The sequence below is a fragment of the Platichthys flesus genome, chromosome 2 (genome assembly GCF_949316205.1).
Source record: "Platichthys flesus chromosome 2, fPlaFle2.1, whole genome shotgun sequence".
NCBI lineage: Eukaryota > Metazoa > Chordata > Actinopteri > Pleuronectiformes > Pleuronectidae > Platichthys > Platichthys flesus.
Genome location: NC_084946.1, coordinates 3255959 through 3280431, shown reverse-complemented (window position 1 = coordinate 3280431; position 24473 = coordinate 3255959). Strand labels below are relative to the sequence as shown.

General features: G+C 40.0%; 1 protein-coding gene across 1 annotated transcript; it reads left to right on the top strand.

Moving 5' to 3' along the window:
* The first annotated feature begins 5974 nt into the window (after positions 1 to 5974).
* LOC133959590 (endothelin-3-like) lies at positions 5975 to 17972 on the top strand. The gene is made up of 4 exons (XM_062394607.1): positions 5975 to 6216; positions 7049 to 7292; positions 14710 to 14880; positions 15419 to 17972. Exons 1-4 carry the CDS (start codon positions 6147 to 6149, stop codon positions 15510 to 15512), a joined length of 579 nt encoding a protein of 192 aa, XP_062250591.1. The 5' UTR covers positions 5975 to 6146; the 3' UTR covers positions 15513 to 17972.
* Positions 17973 to 24473: the final 6501 nt, after the last annotated feature.

The window sequence follows — 24473 nt, the reverse complement described above, 5'->3', positions numbered from 1 at the left end:
GACGTACACAGCTGCGATACCTGCAAATTCCAGATTAATTACTCAGTCTGCATGTATAATTAAACAGATAGTGTCCTTGATGTGCCGAAGTACTATAGAACATTGAGCACACATTGCTTTGGTTAATTAGCACCTGATACAATCAGGATGTGACTAAAACATTTTTCCATTGGTCATGCTTGTTTGTGGGCTCATAATAATCAATTGTGCCTGAGCCCAGTGCTCTTTCTCCTTATTGCTCTCTCACGCTGTCTGTGTAGCAGGTTTGGGAATCTTCAAGTAATGGTTTTGATCTTCAAATCAAAATGTGACTCAGTAGTGTGTATGGCCTGGGGGATCTCCTCCCAGACCTGGATCAGGGCATCAGTGAGCCCCTGGACAGTCTGTAAAAGTGATTTGGACGCTAGCAGATTTTTTTGTAAAAAGAAAATTAAATCAAAGTATTGAGCCCACCTTCTGACACTAATTCTGACACTAACTTTTACTCAGTTCACACAAATCTCAAGTTTCCTGCCTTGAATAAATTTCCCAGTCCAGTCATTTATTTAATAGCTGTTGATTGTGGCCTGAAGTCACAGACTGACTTAATGGCTCAGCTGCAGGAACGTGATTCCTCAGAGTGACAAACCACTGACTGCTGCTCTGCAGAATGAAGATGGATAAAATAACTTATGTTATTCATCCCTAGTTGAATGAGGACAGGATCTGATTCACAAGAGTCTGGACAAAACCAATTAGTATATATGGTGCTGAAATTAGTCTGCTCTCTCATTATTCTATTATGTGAGGGAATAATGACAAAATAGATCAAGCGACCAAGTCAAATGTTCATCTTAACTTCCTTACATTTAAAAATAATAGATTCAATAGATTTGATATTCAAAATAAGTTATACCTAACTTTTAAAAATAAATTTCCTTTGAGAATGGTTAGGATGTACGTGCATGCAACATGAACACAGTCCCAGTCTGCCAGTGAACTGTTGTTTGGTTTAAGTGGCCTTTAGGAAACAGAATTTCTGCTCAATCTGTGAAAACAAAAGCAGAGTGCAGACTGCAGACGGTTGGGGGGCCTATAAAACCAACAGAAGAGTGTGTACATTTTAGCTAAAATGTGGGATAATTACATCAGCATAAGTGAATGTCATGACAATGGTAGGAACCGAGTCACAATGATATAAGTGCATATATTGCTGCATGGATACAATGTAATGGAAACCGTTGTTTTAATTTTTTTAAATGTCAACAAAGGAAAATAACTTTGCTAAGATAACAATGGTTTTGAAATAGAAATTATAATGTTACTAAATTATATTGTTGGGAAATTCTCTGTGGGTTTGTCATCTGATTTCCTTCACAATACACACATTGTGAGGTATTTTGTGTGCAGCTTCTGACTTTTGAAAATCAACATTCAATGCTCTCTGCTCTCATGCCACCTGTGAACTTGAATGTTCCTCCACATGAGCGTTTACGCTGCAGTCAGCAGTTCCTTGTCATCGATGATGAGGTTTGAAAATAAGGGTTTGATTCAGTGAGTCATATGACTCATTTTAAAAAGTTGCCAGATCTCCACTTTACACAGCCATCATGTCAAAACTTAAGCAAGACCAATCTTGTGATAAATACCATGACAATTAGTAATCATTCAGTCTGTGTGAGGCTTGGTATAACACTGTTTTAAGTATGATACCCAGTATATAAAGCAGCTTTAAATGGGACCTTATTCTGGGCTATAACCTGGTCCTGTCTGGATCGCTATGGTTGAGACCACACAGTTTCTAACTAATGACGTCACAGAGCCACAGAACAAGGAACTAGTGCTGGGAAGACTTAACCTGTTCCGTGCTGTGTTTTGGTAAGATCATAATTCTTTAAGTGGAATTCCGTGCATTCCAGTGCTTTTCAAGGTAACTTGTGAAACACGTTACCAGCCAAACCGCTCTGCACTCCATTATGTTTGTGTATTTTCTGTCAGAATAGCACCTGGCTCCTGAGCACGTCTGCAGCTGCAAGCAGAAAAACAAATGCAAGATAAAATCTGCTAATCAACCATTAGTGAAGGTGCAGATCCTAATGACAAATTACTTTATAACCTGTTAGTCCGGGTCGGGTTTACTTTGAACATCCCTAAACTTTCACAGGGACATTTTCCGAGGGCTTTCTGACAGTTTGGACGATAAAGCACAGTTACAAAGTGAGGTCATCTACTGCAGAGGATCTATAGCTATCAGTAGAATAAAACCACAAATTTGTCTTGCTTCTTCAGAAAAAGAAAAAAACAAACATATAACACAATAACAAATTGGGTTCTCATTACTCTCAGTTAGGACATCATTCCCATACACTAAGAGACAAACAGACAGACTGACAGTATTTCATCCTGGGCATGAAGCTGTTGAGTTTTCCCTCTGTTGAGTTTTCCCTCCGTGTTTTTTTTTTTTTTTTTTTTTTTTAAATAATGACAAAAACACATGAAGTTATTAAGGGGTTTGAAACATTAAATGAAGGGGCAATTTGAATCTCTGTGTTTGCTCTGACCTCACAGGAGGTCAGCTCTTTCACTTGAAATAAAATGTTCATTCTTCCTCGCTGGATTTGATGATCTCATGATTTTATATCCCAATTGATCTTGAAGACATCCAAAGCCTACTTTAAGCAAATCTGTGTGGGTGACATTAACACTCGATATACCTCCACAAGGATTCGTTCACCAACCAACAGAATGATCGTCTACTGGCTATGCTGATTGTGAAATTATAACCCACATCTCTTTCATAGTGTCATATCTTATTTGAAGAAACACTCAGCAGGATCTAACAACATGGTGGATGAGGAGCTGGTGCTTACAAAAGCCCTCAGAAGCAGTGGTGAGGCAGTGGTTCAGCCCTGCACAGTCATTTATTTCCCAAAGTTATCTGTAAACTTTGTTAGGCAACGGTTGGCTTCTGGGCTCAAATCTATTCAGCTATTTCGAAATAAAATTCAGTCACAAAGTCCTAAAAACATTAACCGACTGACAAAGTCATAAAAATACAATGAACGCAGCAAACGATGGAAAGATGTTCAGGTACGAACACTTACACTACTTCACCTGTCTTTCATCAGCCCTATGCTTCCTGTGGTGACCTTAAAAAACTGTATACCTCTGAGACTCCCAATCCCTGTATAGCTGTCACTGGGTACCCATATTACCATTCTCTCCACTTGGGGCCTCTGTAACCTGATGTCAATCCGTGACTGCCTCTTTGCCCACTCCATCTGTTAAGGTTAGAGGAGCCGGAGTTGTTATAAGCGGTAGTTGTGGTTGGGTTACGGTTAGTGTAAGGTAAAGAGTTTAAGGGATATGGTTGGGGTTAGGCTGTTTACAATGAAGGGAAGTCAATGTCAGGTGCTCATAAGGAAGCTTCGCAAACCTGTTTGTGGACCTCATGTTGCAGGGACCTAAATCTGTCACTGTCACATTATGGGGACAAAAAGTAACCCCCGACAATGTAAACCATGAAAGACATGTTTCAAGGTCAGGTTTAGGTTTAAATAGGGATTCAAGTTAGGGTTAGTGAGGTAAATAACAAATGTTAGAGTAAATCTCCAGGAAATCAATGTAAGTCAAAGTAATGTGTTCTGAAGTCAGGGAGATACGGCTGTGTGAGTTTGTCTGATGGCCTGCTGGTGGGCCAGAATCAGCTCCACTAGCTGCACTTCATCCTGTAAACTAAAACCCACTGTTTCTCAGTCCTGCCACTTCCACTCTGGTAGATCGTTCCCCCAGAACTCAGTTAATATAAACCTCTTAGTTTGTTCCCCTGAATAGATGCAAATGCATTCCTGTCTCTGTTCCTGCACTGTTTTGTGAGGCATCTTTGTGTGTGTCTGAATATGTAATTTACACAATGTTAGGCATTCCAATGCATTAAAGTTTTTGTTTACATATGAAACAGTACATTATTTTTGATAGACCGATTGGATGTCTAATGTCTATCATTTGACAGGTCAACAATTAGAAACATCTGTTGATTTTGTCCCTCCAGTTGTTTAGTTACATTCAGGTCAGAGTTTCTGTCATCATTAAATAACAGTATGTTTGGCTGAGCTTCCTGTGGACTTTGTGGTTTACTAGATGTACTGTATAACACATGGCTTGATAAGGCACTATGTGGCCCAGGAGCAAAAATGAAATGTGGGCCCCTAATGCTCCCCATTCATCTGTCTGTGTGTTTTTATGCTAAATGTCTTTTCAGGCACATGTCCAATACAGATCACACAGAAAACACAGAGAAACCTCATTTTGCTGGAGCCACAAACTAACCAGTATAAACACACATTATTTTGTTGTTGTTGTTGTTTTAAACACAAAATTGTACATGAACATTCAGAAGAATATCAACTGCAATAGAAAAATGTTTTTCCAATTAATAGTACATTACTGAAGTGAAGGTGAGCCATCCCCTTGAAAACTGAGCAAAACACCACCTGCTCATTAGCACAATGAAAAGCAAGCTTGTATAAAGACTTTAGTACTTTTTAACCAGATAACTCTAGGACCTGCTGTTAAACCTTGGGGTTGTATTGTGAATAATGTTGTCCATATTCACGAAGCGTGATACCATGAAAATGCAAGAATTCGCTTTGTTACAAACAAGAAGGCCACTCAGTATGGTGTATACCTCTGCCAAGAACCCCACAGTCCCCTCATGAAACCACATTCAATTCACTAGCGCTAAATTTGGAGATGCAGCAAATTTGGCACCCTCATAAATATCCGTTGTTTTAATACGCCGGATTTCTTTACTCAAGATCCTTAAATTATTCCCTGGGAAATGGGGGGAAATATCACAATGAAGATGTGTTCAGTAGTGTTTACATTAACCAACTAACAAACAAACAAATGGACAGCGGTGAAAACATTTTTCTGAGTCAGGCTTAATTATGCAGTGAACCTGAGACCTTTTGGCCCCTCATCGACAGATACGTTGGTTGGTTAACTAACCTTGAAATCACTTGTTTATTAATTAAAAAAACAAAAAAAAAACAAATCCTCCAGGTCCAGCCATAGACTGCTCTATGAAGACCTTTTGATCTGCTAACTTCAGATGAGAGAAAATGATGCTGGCCTGTTTGTCATTTTGGTGAGAACCCTACAGGCGTCTCTCCTGTGTGCACCCTGCAGATCCCTGAACCACAGACCAGGAACCACTGTCAATGACTGCATCCTATGAGTGTCACTGCCCTCAGTCCTCTGGTATCACTGAGTCCCTGCATCCAGTGGGCGGTGCTCTGCAGGTTCAGCAGCCTCAATCCAAACCACTGACAGAGGAGCTGAGCAAAAGTAGAAGTGAGAGGATTTCCCTTTCAAAATAAAAGGAGGAGGAGGAAAACGTGAAAATTGCTCCCAGCGATGATTGCCTTTCACATACATGAACCTAACAGGACAATAAAAGTAACGAACAACCATTTCCACATGACTAACCAAATTACAAATTGTTTATCGTTCTGTAATCTCAGGTTTACAAAAGTTTTAGAAGCATACAAGTAATTCTTGGAAATATGTTCTAAATCATGCAAAGGAAGTAAATTAGAAACCTGTGTTTATGATGGAAAATTCACCAGTTGATTATCTGGATGTGTGGAAAGTAAGTGTGTTTTGGTCTGTGATTTGTTACTGAGCTGTAGCTAAACTAAAGTTTTGTACTCATTGGTTTTTCCACCAAATAGAAAAATAAACAAAACAAAAAAGAACAGTGTTTACCTTCATAATAGCTTAAACAATATAGTGGGATTTGGGGGCTATCATGATCAAAATGATTATCTCAAGTAAGTCTACATTCTAAAGTCCTCCCCAGTGCCTCGAGGGTAGGACTTTTACTTTGAACGGTACAGCAGGAAGCATGCTGTGTATTACAGTCAACTTGTCACTGAGCTCAGTTTATAATGAAGCAGAGTCTGAGTGAGGGGAGAAAAAGCTGAGTGGCAACAGTGCAGCCTGTCAGCAGGTATCAGTGGAATCATACATGTGACATCTGCATCGGGACTTTCACTGCACTGAGGTCAACGGAAGAAGACACTTTGGACTTTAGGAGGCTTTATCGATCCTGTTTGTGAATTATTTTTTTTTTAACATTTTTTATTTCTCATGCTTTGTGTGTGATGGCTTATGTTTCATCAGTTGATGTGGGAGTTTTGTTTCTTATCGTGGTGACAGCATCTTTGGCAAACGGTGAGTAGCAGCTACTGTTAAACTAGTGGGTGGTCTTTTTTTACTGAGGAGGCATTCAAAGATAAATAATGCTCTGACAGACAACTTTATGATGCCACACAGATTTTATGACTCACTGAAGAAGATGTGATAAAGAAAACAAGTGTTAGTCAATAGTGGGAATTGTGCAATGAAAACTGTCATTGCATGTTAACAAATTGCAGCAGGACACTGTGCAAAATCACTTTTACATGTTCAAAACATTATATTTATATTGACTTCATTTATTTATCCAGCAATTTTATATAATCTAGGATTGTTGTGTAGTTGTGACGTGTTTACATTACAAAAAAATAATGAATCCATTACCCCGGATAATGAATTGTCATTCAATTTGAGAACTAATACATTTTACTTTTAACGCAGACGGTGCTCGATTTACATTCGCAAATTTAAGATTACCTGTAATAATCAAGTATTTTTTAAGTTTATTTTTTGAAAGTTATTATCATTAGTACTAATACCAATTATAATGATAAGAACAATAATATAAATAATACTACTATTAATAATTATGATTACTATTATTATAGTGATAATATTTATACAAAAATGATAATAGGGTAACACCAATAATACTACTAATAATGATATTTTTATTAAAGTAAGAATATTAAAATCGAAGACAGTTATATTAATAGTTGCATACAATAACATTAACAATGTTTACAAATAATAATTGTAGACAATAATAATAATAATTGTTATTATTATAATTGTTTATTGATTTCAAGTAATCTCATTTGGTCTTAACTTGAAAAGCTTGTGCACAACCCATTGCCCCCCCCCGCAGGTTCTTCATCGAGCAACAATGTGAGCCAGAGGAAGGAGGTGGAGGCAGCCAAGCTGGACGAGCTTGTGACCGGTAGTGTGGACCACCTCGCCAGTGTTCCCTCTCCCAGTGAGGTGAAGCCGTGCCCTGCCTATGAGCCGCCCAGGCCCAGGAAACGGGCGAAGAGATGCACATGTTACACCTACAGAGACAAGGAGTGTGTGTATTACTGCCACCTAGACATCATCTGGATCAACACGCCAGAGTAAGAGTCCTCCTCTCCAAATGTCTTCTCTTTTTAAATGGCTACTTTGATGAGCCCACAGAGACTTTCTAACTGTGTGATGCTGATGAGTATAATGGAACATGCTTTGCAACACGGCATCAGTCTATCACATATGTAGCTACCTCTGTATCAGTCCTGTCACAAGATAAGAAAAAATAAGCTAACTGATTTTGTGGTTTCACAAATTCCACAAATTCCCCAACATTAAAAGCTGTTAACAGTGTTCATGCAGGGCAGTGACTCGTCATAAGTGCTCATTTGTTCACTGTAGTCTCTACTCTTAGTCTGAAGACAGACCTTCCTGCTGAGACTCTTATTTGCATGTTGTTAGTGCTGGAGCGATAATCACATTAGTACAGGTGTACTGCAGGAGACCAAAATATGTGAGTCATGTAGAAAACAAAGTGCGAAGAAGATTCTCTGCATTTTTTAATCCATGAAAGGATTTGTGGCAAAGTGAGGAGCCAAACACACCAGGCGTTTTCTCATATGTCAGTATTTTCTGTGGCTTTGTGAACTGTGAAAACCTGATGTAATCCGAGGTGGTTTAGACCGTGAGCTCTCAGGTATTTTAATTCCACGGAGGATTTCTGACAGTGGCCAACAGGCAGCAGGGAGGGGTCCACCTGGTTGTTATTGAAACTGCTTGTTACTGAGGCTTTGAAATTCAGATCGAATAGACTGAAATCTACACAAATCCACACAATTCCTGTTGCTGCCAGTTTAGAATTGAAACAAGATAACAGCAATGGCTCCTCATAATATTTGACCAAAGCTCATATCTTATAGAAATAATAAAAGGTTTGACTTACCAACACCACTATTTTCCTTCATCTGTCATTCACTTATTCAGCATTCTTTCTTGTCTTCCTGTGGTTTTATTTCGATTCAGCTTCTCAATCATCAAATGTAAAAACATCAAAATATTACAGTTACCTGGTACTGGACGGGAAACTAATGTGTTGGTATCTAGCATGAAAATGACAACATTGTAAGATAATCACCCGTATAAGCTGACGCCAACTGACTGCAGCATGGGGAAGATAAGTGTAGTAAATTCTACTGGTTTATTGAGTCCAAACAATGGGCTTCAGGGCGGCTCTGGTTTAATTTAGTGAGCCTTTTTGTCAGACAGGAATATGTGAGAAAATGTTGGATTGGGGCATGGCAGTGCGTCAGGAGGTGGGGTGTTACCAGGGGTGATATGAGATCTTCCGTCCTTTGGTTAAAAAGCTTTGAGAGAAGTGCAGAGAGCTAAAGTTTCCAGCCTGCAGAGATCAATGCAGCCAATTTTTTTTTAAAGCACATTCAGAACTTCATTTGAAAAATGTCGATATTGAGTGCAGAGTCAATCAATTAATTTAAATAACTATAATATGTTTCTGGCACAGGAGACACGTCTTGGCGTTGATTCGCTCTTTAACGACTCATACAGATTCAAATATTTGTCCAACAAGAATCAGTGCAATGAGATCAAAGCTGTTGCACTATGAGCGGCCCTGTTTTTCTGCAATAAAACCTTACAGATGAAGTTTTAAAACTGGCTGCATGCAGCCTTCTAGATTTATCTTCCTTTTGTACGCAGGAACACTGTGTGGAGTGAATCAAGCTGCAGCCGGAAGGTCTCTCCTCTGAAGTCGTTGGGTGTGCTAATGTTTTGCAGATATGAACTGCTAATGGTCTGTCTTGTTTGGCAGCGCCTGCGTAGACTGAAGTCAGATCAGTACATTTCTTTGTGAAATGTACAAAGTGGGCCCTGTCCATTATGTGATATAATTTCTTAAATATAATTCCATATTTACAATATTGATTGGAATCAAAATTGTTGTTACCACATGGGCTAAAAAACAATTATTTGCCTTTTGGATTGAAGCATCATTTTCAAAATTATCATTTGGGATCATGGTTCTGCCTTCGAAGCAGATTTCAGATATTGAGTTTTTGCAATTCAGATTAATAACTGCAAAGGTGTGTGTAATATATGAAAATTACACACACAAATTTATTCAAAATGTACAATATCAAAAAATCCTTTTAAAATTGTAAATGTAATTTTGTTTTAAGAAAAAGAAGAACCCTGTAATCCTAAGATCTCACTTTGTGCGTGTGTCCTAAGTTTTTCTCTCTGGCAGAAAAGCAGTGGCAGGGCGCGGGGGGAACACTTCATCACAGCGCCTCAACAGAAAGGTGCTGAGTATGAGTTTTGTTCCTATGACAACAAGATCTCGCCAACATATCACCATTGTTTAATCGGCCAACTTGCCCCCTTGCTGTCCATCACTATTTGACATTGTTTGGTTCACCATGAGCACCAGCCAGAGGAAGCTTGGCCTCTTACTTCGTATGGATGAGCTTGCCGCCACTAAGTCTGAGCCACAGCCCAAAGAATTGTGTTGTGTCGCGTTGTGTTGACTACACAGCTATGTGTGCTGTTACGTGTGACATTTTATGCTGCTCGGGACAAACAGAACAGTCAGAACCATGTCTCACCTTGACAAGTCTCACCTCATCAGATTAATTATCTAAAACGCAGCTACAGTGAAGTTGTGGATTTCTGAAACGTTCAGGGATTTTCCACCAGATGCACTTAGAGCAGCCGCGGAAAAAAAAGACGCTGGGTGCAGCATTCTTTTTTCCTTCAGCCATCACACAATGCTCCTCATTGGGAACAGTTGAAATAAAAGATACTGTTTGAAAAATGAGAAAAAAAAAGATGACTTTCAAGGAACACAAAGCATAATTTGTATTAGTCTTAATTTATTGTAAAGCTGAATTTAGTATATATACTTACTAACTTTGCGGGCTAAGTGTCAAGATGCTGAAAGTTTTCATCCAGTGATGAGGTCAGCCATTGTAGGAGCCATTGGTTTAAGTTTCCTTCTGGAGCCTTCTCATTAGCCCGAGACATTTTCTCATCTTCTGTTCTGTGTCCTCTCTGCCATTTGAGCTGCAGCCACCTCTGAACCTCTTGTGTGCATTTAAAGGAGGATTGATCACAACTCTATAGAACTAAGATAGTTTGACTTTGGAGATGGAAACTTGTTGTTTTCCAGATAGTCCCTAAAGTCATACAATAACAAAAAACTCCTCAAAATCGTTTGTCACAGAATAATATTATGTGGATAAATAATCTCCACAGTCATTCAGACAGAAGCTTACATTTCAAGGGGACATAAACTCGGAGAACAGCTGTCGTGATTGACAGTTCTCATGGGATCATGTGTGTGAAAAGGTGAAATTATTTAGTGAGACTTAAATTAATGACCTTGGATTTAATCCCTGTCAGGGCAGGGGTATGCTTCAAAGCTGCAGCTGTAACCGAAGTCGACCTTTTGACTTTCCATGCTTCTTTAAAACAAGACCGATCCGTGCAAAAATAGCCCTTCAACACTTCAAGTCAAATCTCATATAAACACAAATTTGACTTGCACCCACTTTTTCAATACTGCTACTGTGGAAAATCCTTGCAGTAAGAAATCTTGAAAGCTATGGGAGTTTGTCACATTCCTATCCGCTGCTTCATGCTGATTTCCTCCGACAGAAGTCATGTCAGAAGCAGTTCTAACCTCCATCCTAAGTAACAACGTGAAGATCAATCATCAGGTTCAGATGCGGACATGTTTTCAGATGTGTAGCGTTTCAGCAGCTGGTGATCAAAAATTCCCAAATCTGATTGATGCTGCGCTAGAAGACAGTGAATTGAAACAGGTTCAGTTTTCGCTGTGATCAACACCATTCGGTGTACAGTAAGTAGTAATTGGTTTCAGGTTTCACTTCGGACATATGCCTGTCATCTACAATATTAAATCAGGTAACTGGGGCAACTATTGGGGCAGGTCAGTGCATTTTCATAATTTTTCGGCTCAGACAAGCTGTGAAATCATGAAAAATAACTGAAACTATAAATGTTGTCTTTCAAATCACATGCAGAATGAACAAAACAGCATTCAAACATGTAACTGGTGTTTAGGGGTGATGTTTGTACTGTGGGTGCTTTCATGTCATCTCCACACTTACAGAAATACGTATCTTGAAACGTCTTTGGCAAAGTTGGAACCTGAACCTGGATGAAATACGGCTTGGCATTGAGCCTTGTGAAGCACTGTCTGTATAAGATGAGTCATTTCTACGAAGAAGATATACGAGTAGTTCAGGGAGCAACCGCAACAGGAAAATAATCTTCTTCTCATAGGAGACGGGTTATTGTAGGGTTAAAGCTGCTATTTAAAATATTTTAATAAATGAATCCTGATCCTTCTTACCAAACTACTGTTAGTCACGAAGAGAAGCTGCAACAGATTTAAAGCATGTCGAGTCCTTCACGTAACCCTGTGCATGTGTGTATTTTGGTCTCGGAAGCAGTTTTTTAGTGCGTGTGTATGTCTTAAATATACTTTACATGCACCTGGCCAAGCTTACTGGGAAATCCTACCACTATTTTCACATCCACTGATTGACATTTGGCGCTAGTAATGACAAAAAAACATGGGGATGTGCCAACAAAGTGAGTAAAGAAGATGCCTGCGAGCATAATGGAGCTTATATTGCATGTTAGCAAACTATGGAGTGTTATAACACAACAGACACAAAGCAACAGTAGCATTCATTTAGATTTGCAAAATAACAGCTTGAGGTTTTCTGCACTTATGATTTCACACAGCAACAAATCCTTCACATTATTCAGGCAAAAGCAGGCAGAGGCAGATAGTGGCGAATTAACTCTGCTGAAGAAATCACCTGATTTTCTTGTCAACTTACAGACACCGGTGTCGCCTCTTATCGCCTCAAACTCTCTTGACATCCTTCTCCTGTTTTCTCTTTGTATTTTTGCATCTGTCGCGTGTTAAGGCTAATGAATGCGTTTTCACGGGCCCATAAGTGCAAGAGCCCTTCCGGGTCCCTTACATGCTTATGTATCCCTTCTTACGTGCTTAAGTGCGACGCCCAATTTTTCTAAACTTTACGGCAAAGCTCCGCAAGCTCACTCAGCCCGCAAGGCTGTGATTGGTCTGCTAACTACATCCTTTCTGGAGCTGAATTTCCGGTTTCATGCCCGATAATACCGACAGAAACAATGGAAGATTTAGAAGAACGAATATGGACCAAATAGAAGAGCGTTTGGCAGAAGTGATCCGAAAGTATCTCCACTTGTATCACCCGTCACTGACTGGCGTATTTTTCCGCCAGAAAAAGGCTACGAGGAGCCGCAGTGGCTATGAAAATAAACAATCGACGAAGAAGAAAGAAGGCGTCTCTAAGGTCGTCTTCGACAAAAACCATTATTCTGCCAAGTGTTCTGGTGGGGAATGCTTTGTAAGACGCGCAACGGTTGGGGAAGCATGAATGACAACGAGTCCTGCGCCACAACGGCGTGAAAAGCCGCAGACGCAGTTGCAGAACCATGCACCAGGCTTTAAAAGCGTCAACACCCCCACTCACTCGCAGTGAGGCGGGGGATCCTCTGCTGTGTTCACACACTTCTCCTGGACCTTTGCATTCACACAGGCACCTCCTCCGGTGAAGATAAAAAGAAGATCTGCGGAGTTCAGTGCATGTCTGAAAGCAGCTAATGCAAAAGCAATGCTGAGGCTGTAAAACCAAAACAATGAGCTGAAAGATACTAAAATGCTTCACAGAGCTGAGAGGAACTGGCTGAAAGTCAAATATTGATTAGTGCAGTTTTAACCATTCTTGAGTTGCAATAAGCCACTTTGAAAACGTTACATATTTTTAAAAACATGTGTTTTATATCATGCTTCTTTCTTAAACATATTCATCTAATGCTAGAGCACTCACACAATATTCTAAGAATGTTGGTCCCCTAACATTCAAACGGAACTTGAATAAAAATATGCTACCCCCACCTTCAAGAAGGATTTTAGAGAAGGATTTGAAATGGTCAGATAGACAGATAATACACTGGGAGAGTGTGCGCCACCTTTCTGCTCTGATGCATCTTGTTGGTCTCAAAGCTTTCTGTTATGATCACTGTGTTTTTTCGACAATGAATGTACGGTAATAGGCAACAAAATACTAGGACTATGCAGTATGAAGCTGTGCATCTTCTGGTCCTGCTATAACAATAATGAGGGATTTAATCAACAGAAGAGCTTAACTTTGAAACGGGTATAGTAAGTGTTTCAACTATTTGTTTGTGATATATAGTATTCAACAGAAAGCTTGGATGGTCACTGTCGATTTTTAATCAAAATTTCATTTCACTTGGAAGGTTGTTTGTACGGTGTGCATGTAGTGTATGACAACTGCTTCAGAGTGACATGGAGCTGTGGAGAACTGTTGGCCTGCCCCCTCACCTGAGTTGTTAGCATAAGTAGGTAAGATAAGCAAGAAAGTCATAAAGTAGACCTAAACCACATTATTCTCTGATGATACCACCGATGTTATACAATTTTTCAAAGCTCCTCCTGAGCCAGTAGGCCACAAAATGTAACCAGGTTGTGTAGTTAAATTGTAATGAGTCGATGTTGGAATGCCCCATTAAGTTCCAACAGTTTGGTTTAAAAAAATAGCCTGTGCGCACATAAGGTGAGAACATGGGAGTCTGGCAGCTCTCTTGGGCATTTAATAGTTGAATCAACACATTTTACTGTTTGTGTAGTGCCTCTATCTTTTTCCTGACCCTGAGATGCTGTGTGGTTTGGTGCTCAATGTGCGTGGTGCAAATGTTTGAGGAGAGGTGCAAAGTGATGTCAGTTCCATGCAGCTGATCTGTTAAAAGTTGTTTTATAAAGCATGGCCCTAGTATTTTTATAGTGTGGAGCACATCATTGTTCACTATTCTCTTACATTTTCATGTTTGATTTCTTTTATTTAAAGACAGCAATACTCAAATATACTGGACTGAACAAAAATAGCCTTCAAATGGACTTTAACGTTTCCTGTCATCTGCCAAAGTCACCTTGGGGGTGTTGATATGCTTGGTTTATATTCTCTCATGTATTGACGTTGAGATAAGCAGACGTAGCAGTTTACCATGTTGTTCTTTAGTCAATTATCATGTGCAATTTGATTGGACTTTTCACAGAGGTTAACTATGGCTATTTCTGAGGCTGCAGCCTTTGGAGGTATTTTACTGGACTCCATTACACTGACATGTGTTACCTATAAGCTGGTGGTCTTTAACCATTTTGTATTCAAATGGTTTAGGTCCAAAAACTAGAAACACCTCTTAGTATAATTCAGTCCAGCACTAGGCACAACCTTTTAAAATGTGTTTTAAATCTTTTTCAACGAGAGGGAAAAAAATAAGCTATTTGTGAGCCACAGTCTTATTGATTTGGTTTGCATTAGACTAAAGTTTTCATTAGTTCAGGCGCGCTAACAAAACCTAGAAGTCTAATGATCACTCAGCACCTGTATTTGTGTCTTTTGGTAGGCACACTGTCCCGTATGGTATGTCCAGTTACCAGGGTACACTGCGTATGAGGCGCTCCTCTGGCACTGAGGAGCAGGGGAGGAGGAGGAGGAGGAGGAAGGAAGCGGAGGGCCAGCGCTGCGTGTGTGCACAGCGGAACGACTCTGACTGCAGCAGCTTTTGCATGATCAGGTAACTGTGCCATAGGAAAAGAAGAAATGCAATCTTTATAAACAATTCCCCTGAGTATGAGAAATAACTCTTGAGTGAGATGTTTTCTAATTCAGCGCAGCCAACCATGACAGGAATTCCTATTGCTGAACAGACTAGTGGCTTTATTATACATACATATGTTATATATATATATTTATAGCATATGTATGTATACTAAATGGAATATACTTGTTTTTGTTTTCTTTACCCTAGAATCACCCTTTTATATTAAAATGCTTTATATATTAAATATTTACAACAGGTCCACTCTATGGAGGCTGCCATGTTATTTACAGTTGTTCAAACTGGACAGACTTTCTGTTAGGAAGGGGAGGGTGAGGTTTATTCAGCTGCAAGATGCACCTTCACCACTAGATGTCTCTAAATTTGACACACTTAACCTTTAAGTTGTTGTGAATGATTGCTAATTGAGCCTCACCTAATCAGATTTGGCCATGGGTGGATACTATTATATTATATTACATAATACTATTGTGTTTATTTCTATTTGTTTTAGGCAGCAGAGACAACACATAGAAGAACTCAAAATAAACAAGAAGAGAGCACCTCTGCGCAGTGGTCCAACTATGAAATTAACGAACAGCATTTGAAGCGGCATTTCTGCAGACGGCCGTGTGTTTGTAGTGCGCTCAGTGACTCGTCGTCAGACTGATGGATGAATAGCCGCAAGAGCTGCTCTCACAAAAACTGAAAGGGAGCACGGATGCTAACAGACAGCTCTCTCTTCCTCTGTCTGTTTGACTGGTGCAGATGATGGTTTTCATTGTCCTGTCATAACTTAGGAGGGTTTACAAGGCCAGTTTGTGTCGGCAGTAAAAAGACTTTGGAAGAGTGTGTTGCTCACACATGTTTGTGCCACCCGGATGTCGAGGCAACTTCATGAGCTGCTGACATGTGACTCCACCATATCAACTAGTGTTGTTACAACAACACACCACACACTTTTTACAAAGCTGTTTACTCCCCAGGGCAAACTTTTAGCCTGCCTGTCTGTGCCAGCTTGCCGTCTCCCCCAATAACTTAGCATTATTTTAAAAATAATATACATGTGATTGTTTATTATTTTGGTTATAATGTGGCTCCATCTTGAATGGAGCTATATCATCAGCAGCATTTGGGTGAACTGGTTTTACCAGATTTGAGGAGGTAAACGAACTGGATGCAAAAATACTCAAAACTCATTTTACAGTATTTACTCAAATAAGCTGAATCTTGTGAAGGCTTACATATATTTGTGTTTAAATATAAATAGACTATGAATTATACTTTTTTTGTACAATACTGATATGTACAATAAAGGTGTATAATAAGATGTTGTATATCGAATTATATATGTGATCATGCTAATCACCAGTCTTCTGTGGTAAGGAACCCAGTCAAGTAAAAAATAGTGCACCTTGCTGTCCATTAAGGGTTTCATCTTATTTATCTTTTGTCTTTCAATGATTGGACATCAATCATCTGAGCAAGAAAGACGTTAAGAATGACAACCTCAGGCTACAGAGCGTGGGTTGTTGGAAGTTGAGCAGACTTCCCCAGAAAGAGAGCCACATGTGAATCACCTTCAGTCTCAGTAAAAAGGAAGGACAAGGACATTTGAAAGACTTGTCCCACCTCTGGATTTATTCAATCGTTCAAATTGCATTGGTATAGCCAATATTCACAAATCCCAATTTGTCACATAGGGTTTTGCAAAGGTGTGAGATCCTCTGTCCTTACTTATTTAAAAGTATTTGAAGTTCAAACCAGGTTCCTTTTACATTCACGCATAAACAATATCATGAATTTTGCAGGGAATTTCTTTTGGATGAAGGATGTTCATTTCCCCAGTGTGCGATCAACATAACTATGACACTCAAAGTTGGGTTTAGCTTTGCTTTGTCACCTGTCTGCATCTATAGCCTTTATTTGTCCTGAATGATGGCAGCATGTGTTAAAACCAAACAGTTTATTGTATTCTATAGTGTATCGTGAGCACATAAGGCAGATTTATACCACTGCCCTGGGGTTACCGGGATTGGCAGCAATCGGGAGAAATGTATCATTTTGATTCAAGTTGCAGAGTATCTAAAGGATCTACGATCATTTGTAGCGTCTTTGCAATTGTTCAGTAGCAAGCATGGGTGGCCACGTGATATAAATTTTCAGGTGTGTGAGTATGGACAGGGATCATATCATACTTGGAGCCAAAATGTGGACAGAGATCGTTTTAGTTTGAAAACACAATTTTCAAACGAAAATGTAGTGCTGACGTAGCCTGGTTGTGTAGCATGTTGTAATGTCAAGAAGGCATCAGTGTCCCATTTTAGGAGAGAGCAAAGGTCAAGAGTGCATTCTACCAATGCTCTTTCCACAAGAGAGGCTTCAATGTAAGGAAGAGAAGGAAATCCATAAACTCAAGGGACATTTTAGAGTTTTATTTAAGTTGTTGCATATGTGTTATGTACTTTTGAAGTCTGTTGTTAATATACTGCTCGCAGATATTAGGTTATCAGTGGTGAGAAGAATGATACTTTCCATCCGCCGCTCTGTGAGGCCCTGTTCTCTAAACAGAGGTCTGTGTAAGCTCTCAGAAAAAAAAATCTGGATTTTGTTTATGCAGGATCACATGTACTAAGGATGTAATGAACTTCTCTATATAAACCACCGTCAGGTTCACTGAATGCATTTTTCATTTAACCACAGAACATTTTGGGTCTAAACCAATCAAATGCTGAGATTGTTCAAATATATACCATGTATGGGTGGTGAGAAAGGAATAGTAAAGCCCTCCTCTCGGTTCCAGCATTATAGAGGAGATGTAATCCTGAGAGCGAGGATCTCAGGTAAATCTCAGAGGAAATTTTCTGCAGAGAACTGAAGAATCTGAGGGAGAATATCTAAGAGGATTTAAGCAAGAATCACATCAAGTTTTAGCAAGGAATTATGTATTTTATTTTATTGTCTGTGCTTCACTTAAATTTATGTTTAATCTTTCATATATATATGATGACTTTGTATTTGCTTGCTATGCTCATTAAAAGTACATCATTGTGATCTATTGAAACACAGACGCTTCTCATCTTTTGGGTCCTGTCACCCTCTTGATCTAAGTCTTCTTCAACACATTTTCGGTAAGGCCCCCTTACAAGCAGTTTTCTTGCAATGCCCCAATATGTTATTGCCCCAATATTTTGTGCAAATTAATGATGAGTCATCTGTGCGCACCAAAGTTAATCATGGTGTTCCACAGGGCTCTGTGCTCGGCCCAATTTTATTCTCATTATATATGCTTCCACTAGGAAACATTATCAGGACACACTCGGTAAATTTCCACTGCTATGCGGATGACACCCAGTTATATTTGTCAATAAAACCTGAACAAAGTAATCAATTAACTAAACTTCGAACATGTCTCAAGGACATAAAAACCTGGATGACCCGCAATTTTCTCTTATTAAACTCAGACAAAACAGAGGTTATAATACTTGGCCCCAAACACCTTAGAGATGCATTATCTAATGATATAGCTGCGCTAGACGACATTGCCCTTGCTTCCAATGAAACAGTCAGGAACTTGGGAGTGATCTTCGATCCTGATTTATCCTTTAATAGTCACTTAAAACAAATTTCTAGGACCGCTTTTTTCCACTTGCGTAATATTTCAAAAATTAGACATGTCCTTTCACAAAAAGATGCAGAAAAACTAGTCCACGCCTTTGTTACATCGAGACTGGACTATTGTAATTCATTATTATCAGGCTCCAGCAGGAAGTCGTTAAAGACTCTACAGCTTGTCCAAAATGCTGCAGCACGTGTCCTGACGAGAACAAAGAGAAGAGAGCACATTTCTCCAATATTAGCATCGCTACACTGGCTTCCAGTTAAATCTAGAATAGAATTTAAAATTCTCCTCCTCACCTTCAAGGCCCTTAATAATATAGCGCCTTTATACCTTAAAGAGCTGTTAATACCTTATAAACCCACTAGAGCACTCCGCTCCCAGAATTCAAGCCTACTTGTCGTACCTAAATTCTCTAAAAGTAGAGTAGGAGCCAGAGCTTTTAGCCATCAAGCCCCTCGGCTGTGGAATAATCTACCACTTTCAGTTCGGGAGGCAGTCACCATCTGTTCGTTTTAAAGTAGGCTCAAAACCTTCCTTTTTGATAAAGCTTATAGTTAGAGCTAATTAGTGCGCCAGAACGTTACTTGTTCTATTTTATGACACATGACACACGGAGCTTCTCTTTCCAGCTTCTCCTTCCTCTTCTCCATCCCTATCCCCCTTCCCCGGAATCCCTTTGCTTTATCACCCGCAGATCCAGGGCCTCTGTGGCCGCACCATGGATTACGGTTTGTGGATCGCGCACCGGGGGTCGCGATGTTGGATCCAGTGTGGCGGATTCTGAGTCATGTGGGCTGATCGTGGTGCTGGTGGTGGACCCTGTGTCGCGTTGGCATTGGGCACGGGCTGTGGACCAGGACCGCAGTGGTGGCTTGTGATGGGTCCTCCTGGTGGGCGGCGGTGGACGGTGACTGAGGACTGAAGTGGCGTCTGGTCTGGATGGTGGATCGTGGTCTAGATGGTTGCTGAGCATGGACTGTGCTTCATCAATGCTGCTAGAGACTTTGATTATTGATGATGTTCTCCTGCACGTGGCATCTATTGCACTTCTGTCCGTCCTGGGAGAGGGATCCCTCACATGTGGCTCTCTCTGAGGTTTCTACATATTTTTACCCTGTTAAAAGGGTTTTTTGTAGTTTTTCCTTACTCTTGCTGAGGGTTAAGGACAGAGGATGTCACACCCTGTTAAAGCCCTATGAGATGAATTGTAATTTGTGAATATGGGCTATACAAATAAAATTTGATTGATTGATTGATGTTAAATATAATAATCTATGACCCACAAGAGACGGAATAGGGCTAGAATTGCCGGGGCAGGGGCTGTATGCAGGTTAAGCCTAGAGGGACGGAATGCCACAAAGGAGAAACAAACTCGGAAACACACACCAATGTCTAGTTGCCCAACCTAATTGGTAGAAACATTGTCAATTAAAAATAATTTATGACAAAATTGTCCTGACGTTCTGTCTGGCAGGAAGTTTGATCTCAGGTTTGCTGTTTCAGTTAAGCATGGCAGATCATTCACTCAGAACCGTCTTCACCCAAATAGTATGTTAAGACACCTGGGAAAAAGCTTGAGTCAGTGATGGATTAAATCGAATCAAGTTGAGCATTCTTGAGCTTTTTCATTATTTTTTCATTTTCTAAAAATGTTTGCTTTGAGTCTCACGTTTGAAGGTATAATGAAAATGGGATTGTTTGTTGTGAGGAATGTGCTGGAAAAAACACACATGCTCTTCAGTTAAACTGCAAACAAAGTTGCATTGGAAATAGTATCTTAATCATTTCAGTCACGTTATGTCAGGGTAGCTTCTACAATCCGTCCTAATTATAATTCCGTTAGGTTTACACTGTACGCAAACTGTGGTTGCTCTGGAGACCTGCTTGATGTTGATGATATTCATTGGAATCCTGCCCTAACTGATGCTGAGCCTTTGCAGATACATGTGAACATTATGACGGTCCTCCACCCTCCATTACTGCATAGGTTTCTGGGCATAGAGGAAATATATATAATTGCATGATTGGTGATTGCCACATGATCAGAGTTGAGGTGCAAAATGCCCCACCTTGATAACACATGTTGTTGTATGTGTAGGAACATGAGCAAGGATTCTATGATTTACCACATCAGTGATGTTGGGGCATTCCAAGAAATGGAAACCATCAGCGTTAGTTTCATTACTCATCCCTCTGGCAAGTTCTTTGCAATGCCCCATGACAAAGCATTTTTTGACAGAAAACTATTAACAACTTAACTGTTCGCATTGGTTTTGATTTCTGAACCAGACATGCTTGATGAACACAATGTTACATCTGGACTCACAGAAGACACAAAGTCTAGTCTGCAGTTTAATCCTTTCCTACCAAAGGCTTTGTCATGGCCCCACTCTGACCTTTCTCTCTGCTACCACCGAGAGTTAAGGTACTGTCTGGACTGCTTTGTCCTGCATGGTAGCAGCCCAAAAGTCATAAAATATGAAAAGCCAGATGTTCTGTCAATTTTTTTTCTGTTTCTAACTTTGAGGGAGCAGTGCAGCTGATTTGATCCCAATTCAGGGGGAACATGTTTCTTTTAGTTTGTCCTTCTAAATAAAAAAGAAAACGTGTCATAATTGTTCATGTATGATATTATAACCAGAGTATGTTTCTCAAGCAATTTGCATCCCTTAAAACTAAATACAAACCAGAGGAAAATAGGAGGTATGGGATGAACATATCCACACAAGCCACCGAATTATTTCCTACATCTGCATGTGCCAAAAGCATTTGCTGACACTCAGTGCCAAAGGTTTGAGCTGTTTCAGTGTGACACAGATGAGCACGGAGATTTTTGGACAGATCAATCCAGGTTCGTCTTTTTGTTGTCTCTCCATGGAGTCGAACCAGAGTCCTTCTCTGCCCATAGTCCAAGTTTCTGCCACTAGACCACCGCCTCTCCCACAAACCACCACCACCCAGGATGCATAGGTTATAACGAAAAAAGGTATGAGGTAAGAACAAACGATCCGACAGAGGACAAAGGGAAACACAGAGGCTTAAATACACAGAGGAAAGGAAGGGACAGGATCAACGACAGGAAGTTAAGACAGAAACAACACATAAGGTAAGCAAGACTACAAAATAAAACAGGAAACAGAAAACACAAAGAGACAGAAATCCAAAACTAAAATGACCAATCGTCACAGGATGTGTTGGATTCAAATGCTCGACTCAGAGACAGGGATGATAAGGATTCTCTTTTACTGGAAGATTATGGTACACGGAGTGGCAGTCCAGTAACAACACAATTCCAAAAAGGGTCGGACAGTAGCAGAAGTCGAAGGAGATCCAGTCCAGGTTTGGTACACAGGTAAGGCAGTCCAATAACAAGCATACAATTCCGATGAGTGTCAGGCAGTAGCAGGGTTCGGTGAAGATCCAGTCCAGGTTCGGTACACGGCTAGACAAGAGTAGAGAAGGCAGAGGTACAGACAGGGAAGAAGCAAAAGCGGAGTCGGTTACACGGACCGGGGTCGGAATCACTGGAAGCTTACAAATCATGGGGGTCGCTGAAACGCTTGAGAAACGGGGGAAACAAAGACGAACTGGAAACGCGACACAGGAACACACAGACTAAATACACCAGGTGATGAGGAACAGATGCAAACAATCGGGGAGGAGCAGATAATCAACCAGATGGAGCACACACAAGGGAGGGAGTGAGGAGTCTGAAACGAGAGGAGAGGTGAGTAAACAATAACAACACAGAACAGAAGAATAAACGATAAATATCAGGCCAACTTAACCTTAGTAATCAGGACTGGATGTAACAGCTTCTTTCAGTCTTCTTCAAGCTCATTCACTGCAGAAGCTTGTTCTTCAGGAATTGTGCCTTGGACGACAACCTCTGCCCATCCAGGTTTAGGAGAATCTTCTGCAGGACTTCAAAAGTGCATTTGAGCTCTGGTGGGTAGCTCAGGTTCAGACCGTATATCAGTCCAAAGAGCAGAGCACAGGCAATCCCAATGTTACCCAAACCACTGAGGACCTCTTCACCCTCAATCAGGACACCAATGTCCTCTGGCTCATCTTCAGGCTCCGCACCCACCGTCTGTATGACGTAAACAGGCACACTAGCTGAACTTAACATAAAATGCAGCTCTTCCAATAACTCATCTACGCCTTTTGCTGGAATATAAAATATGTTTTCCAATCTTATAATATTACTGCTATTTTTCGGTCAATTAGTTCGGGCAAATTTTCAACAACACCATCATCACTTTCTGTCACTGACTCAGTTTCAACATCACCTTATGATACATCAGCAGAGCAGCCAGCTGTCACATTATCAGAGGTATCTGACACTTGCAATGGGTGCACAAATGCAACTACACTGGGTTTTAAATCTTTTAGTGTGTGTGGATGATGCTTTCTCTTTTTGTGTGTATAAAATGTGCTGTAAATATTTGTCTGGAAAGGGCAACCAAGAAACACACAACTAACAGTCTCGTTACTTCGAAGATGTGTTCCAATATGATCAAAAAAATCTCTCTCTAGATTAGCACTTGACCGCAGTCCTGCACTCTTTTAGTTTTTATCACTTTCTTTTCTGTATTTTTTAATTCAATTTAATTAATTTCTTTTTTATTTCCTTTTAAATGTTCTTATAATCTGTTCTCTTCACATTTGAATTACATTTAAACGTGTTTTTATTTGTATCTTTATTGTATGTAAAGCACTTTGAGTTGCAATTCTTGTATGAAAAGCTGCTATACAAATAAAGTTTATCATTGTCATCATTATTATTAAGAAGCCAGTGAAGAACATTTCTACACCTGCCGATTGGGATTCTTGTTCATACACTTTCACTCTGTGCAGGACTTGATGTGACATTATGTGAGATGGATAACTTTAGAGAGGTTTTTCAATATTTCCAATATACCCAAAATATTTAACATTAATAGTCCAGAATAATACAGAAAGAATGACTAATACACCCATTCCAAATAAAACCCTTTAAATATATTATTTCTTATGTTTGATTTCGTATTTGAGAAATCATCTAAACACTCTTGAAAATCAGAATTTCAATATCTCACCAGATTTAAGATGACCAAAGAGAGGTCTTTGGATCCCTGTGAAGAAGGCCTAGTTTTTCGGCCCTCTCTTCTCTTCAGTGTTGGAGGTAGAGGCAGAAGATTTCTCTCCCGGGTGATCAGCCACCGAAGACTTCTCGGGTTCAGACGATCTTTCAAGGGATACTGTTAGTGACTCCAAGTTTGTGATGGAAATTCATCTTGAGATTTGAAATAATGAAATTCTCAGACTGGAGTTGCCATTGAGTCTTTATAATAGTAATCTCTGCAGAGTTACACAACAAGCACGGGTGCTCAGAATGGGACAACTGGCTGAAAATGTGAAAAAGCCAGGACTTATACAAAGAGGTGCTTCATAAAACTAAATATGAAAAATATATAAAATCCTCATCTGTGTCTATCTGCTCTGCCCGGCAGATTTAGCAAACTCTGTGTTTGCCAAGGCCAAAGCAGTGAGACACCTGGTCAGTTGAATTTTCCCTTACAAGGCCATCAGACCAGTTCTAGTATATACTATTCTATTTCACCCTAGTTTTGTTCTACTCAGGAAGCACAGTTTCTACAATTTAAGTACATGTTCCTGGTTTGTGTTTCCACCTGCAATCTCGTGTCGCAGTTGCATAGCTTCTAAACTACAGGAACTCCATGTTGATGACCATCCTCCCTGCTCTGTTTTCAGACTTTGTCAGGGGGAAAATAATGTAATTGGGTAATGGAAGACTCTTGCAGTAACTCCTGCTGTTTTACTTTTATGTAATACAAGAATTCAGACTCACAGGTGGGCAAGACAGGAAGCTGTGCTCATACAGGACACACTGTGACAGGGTTGTTATCAGGCTTGGAATTCTAGCGACTTTGTGGACATTACA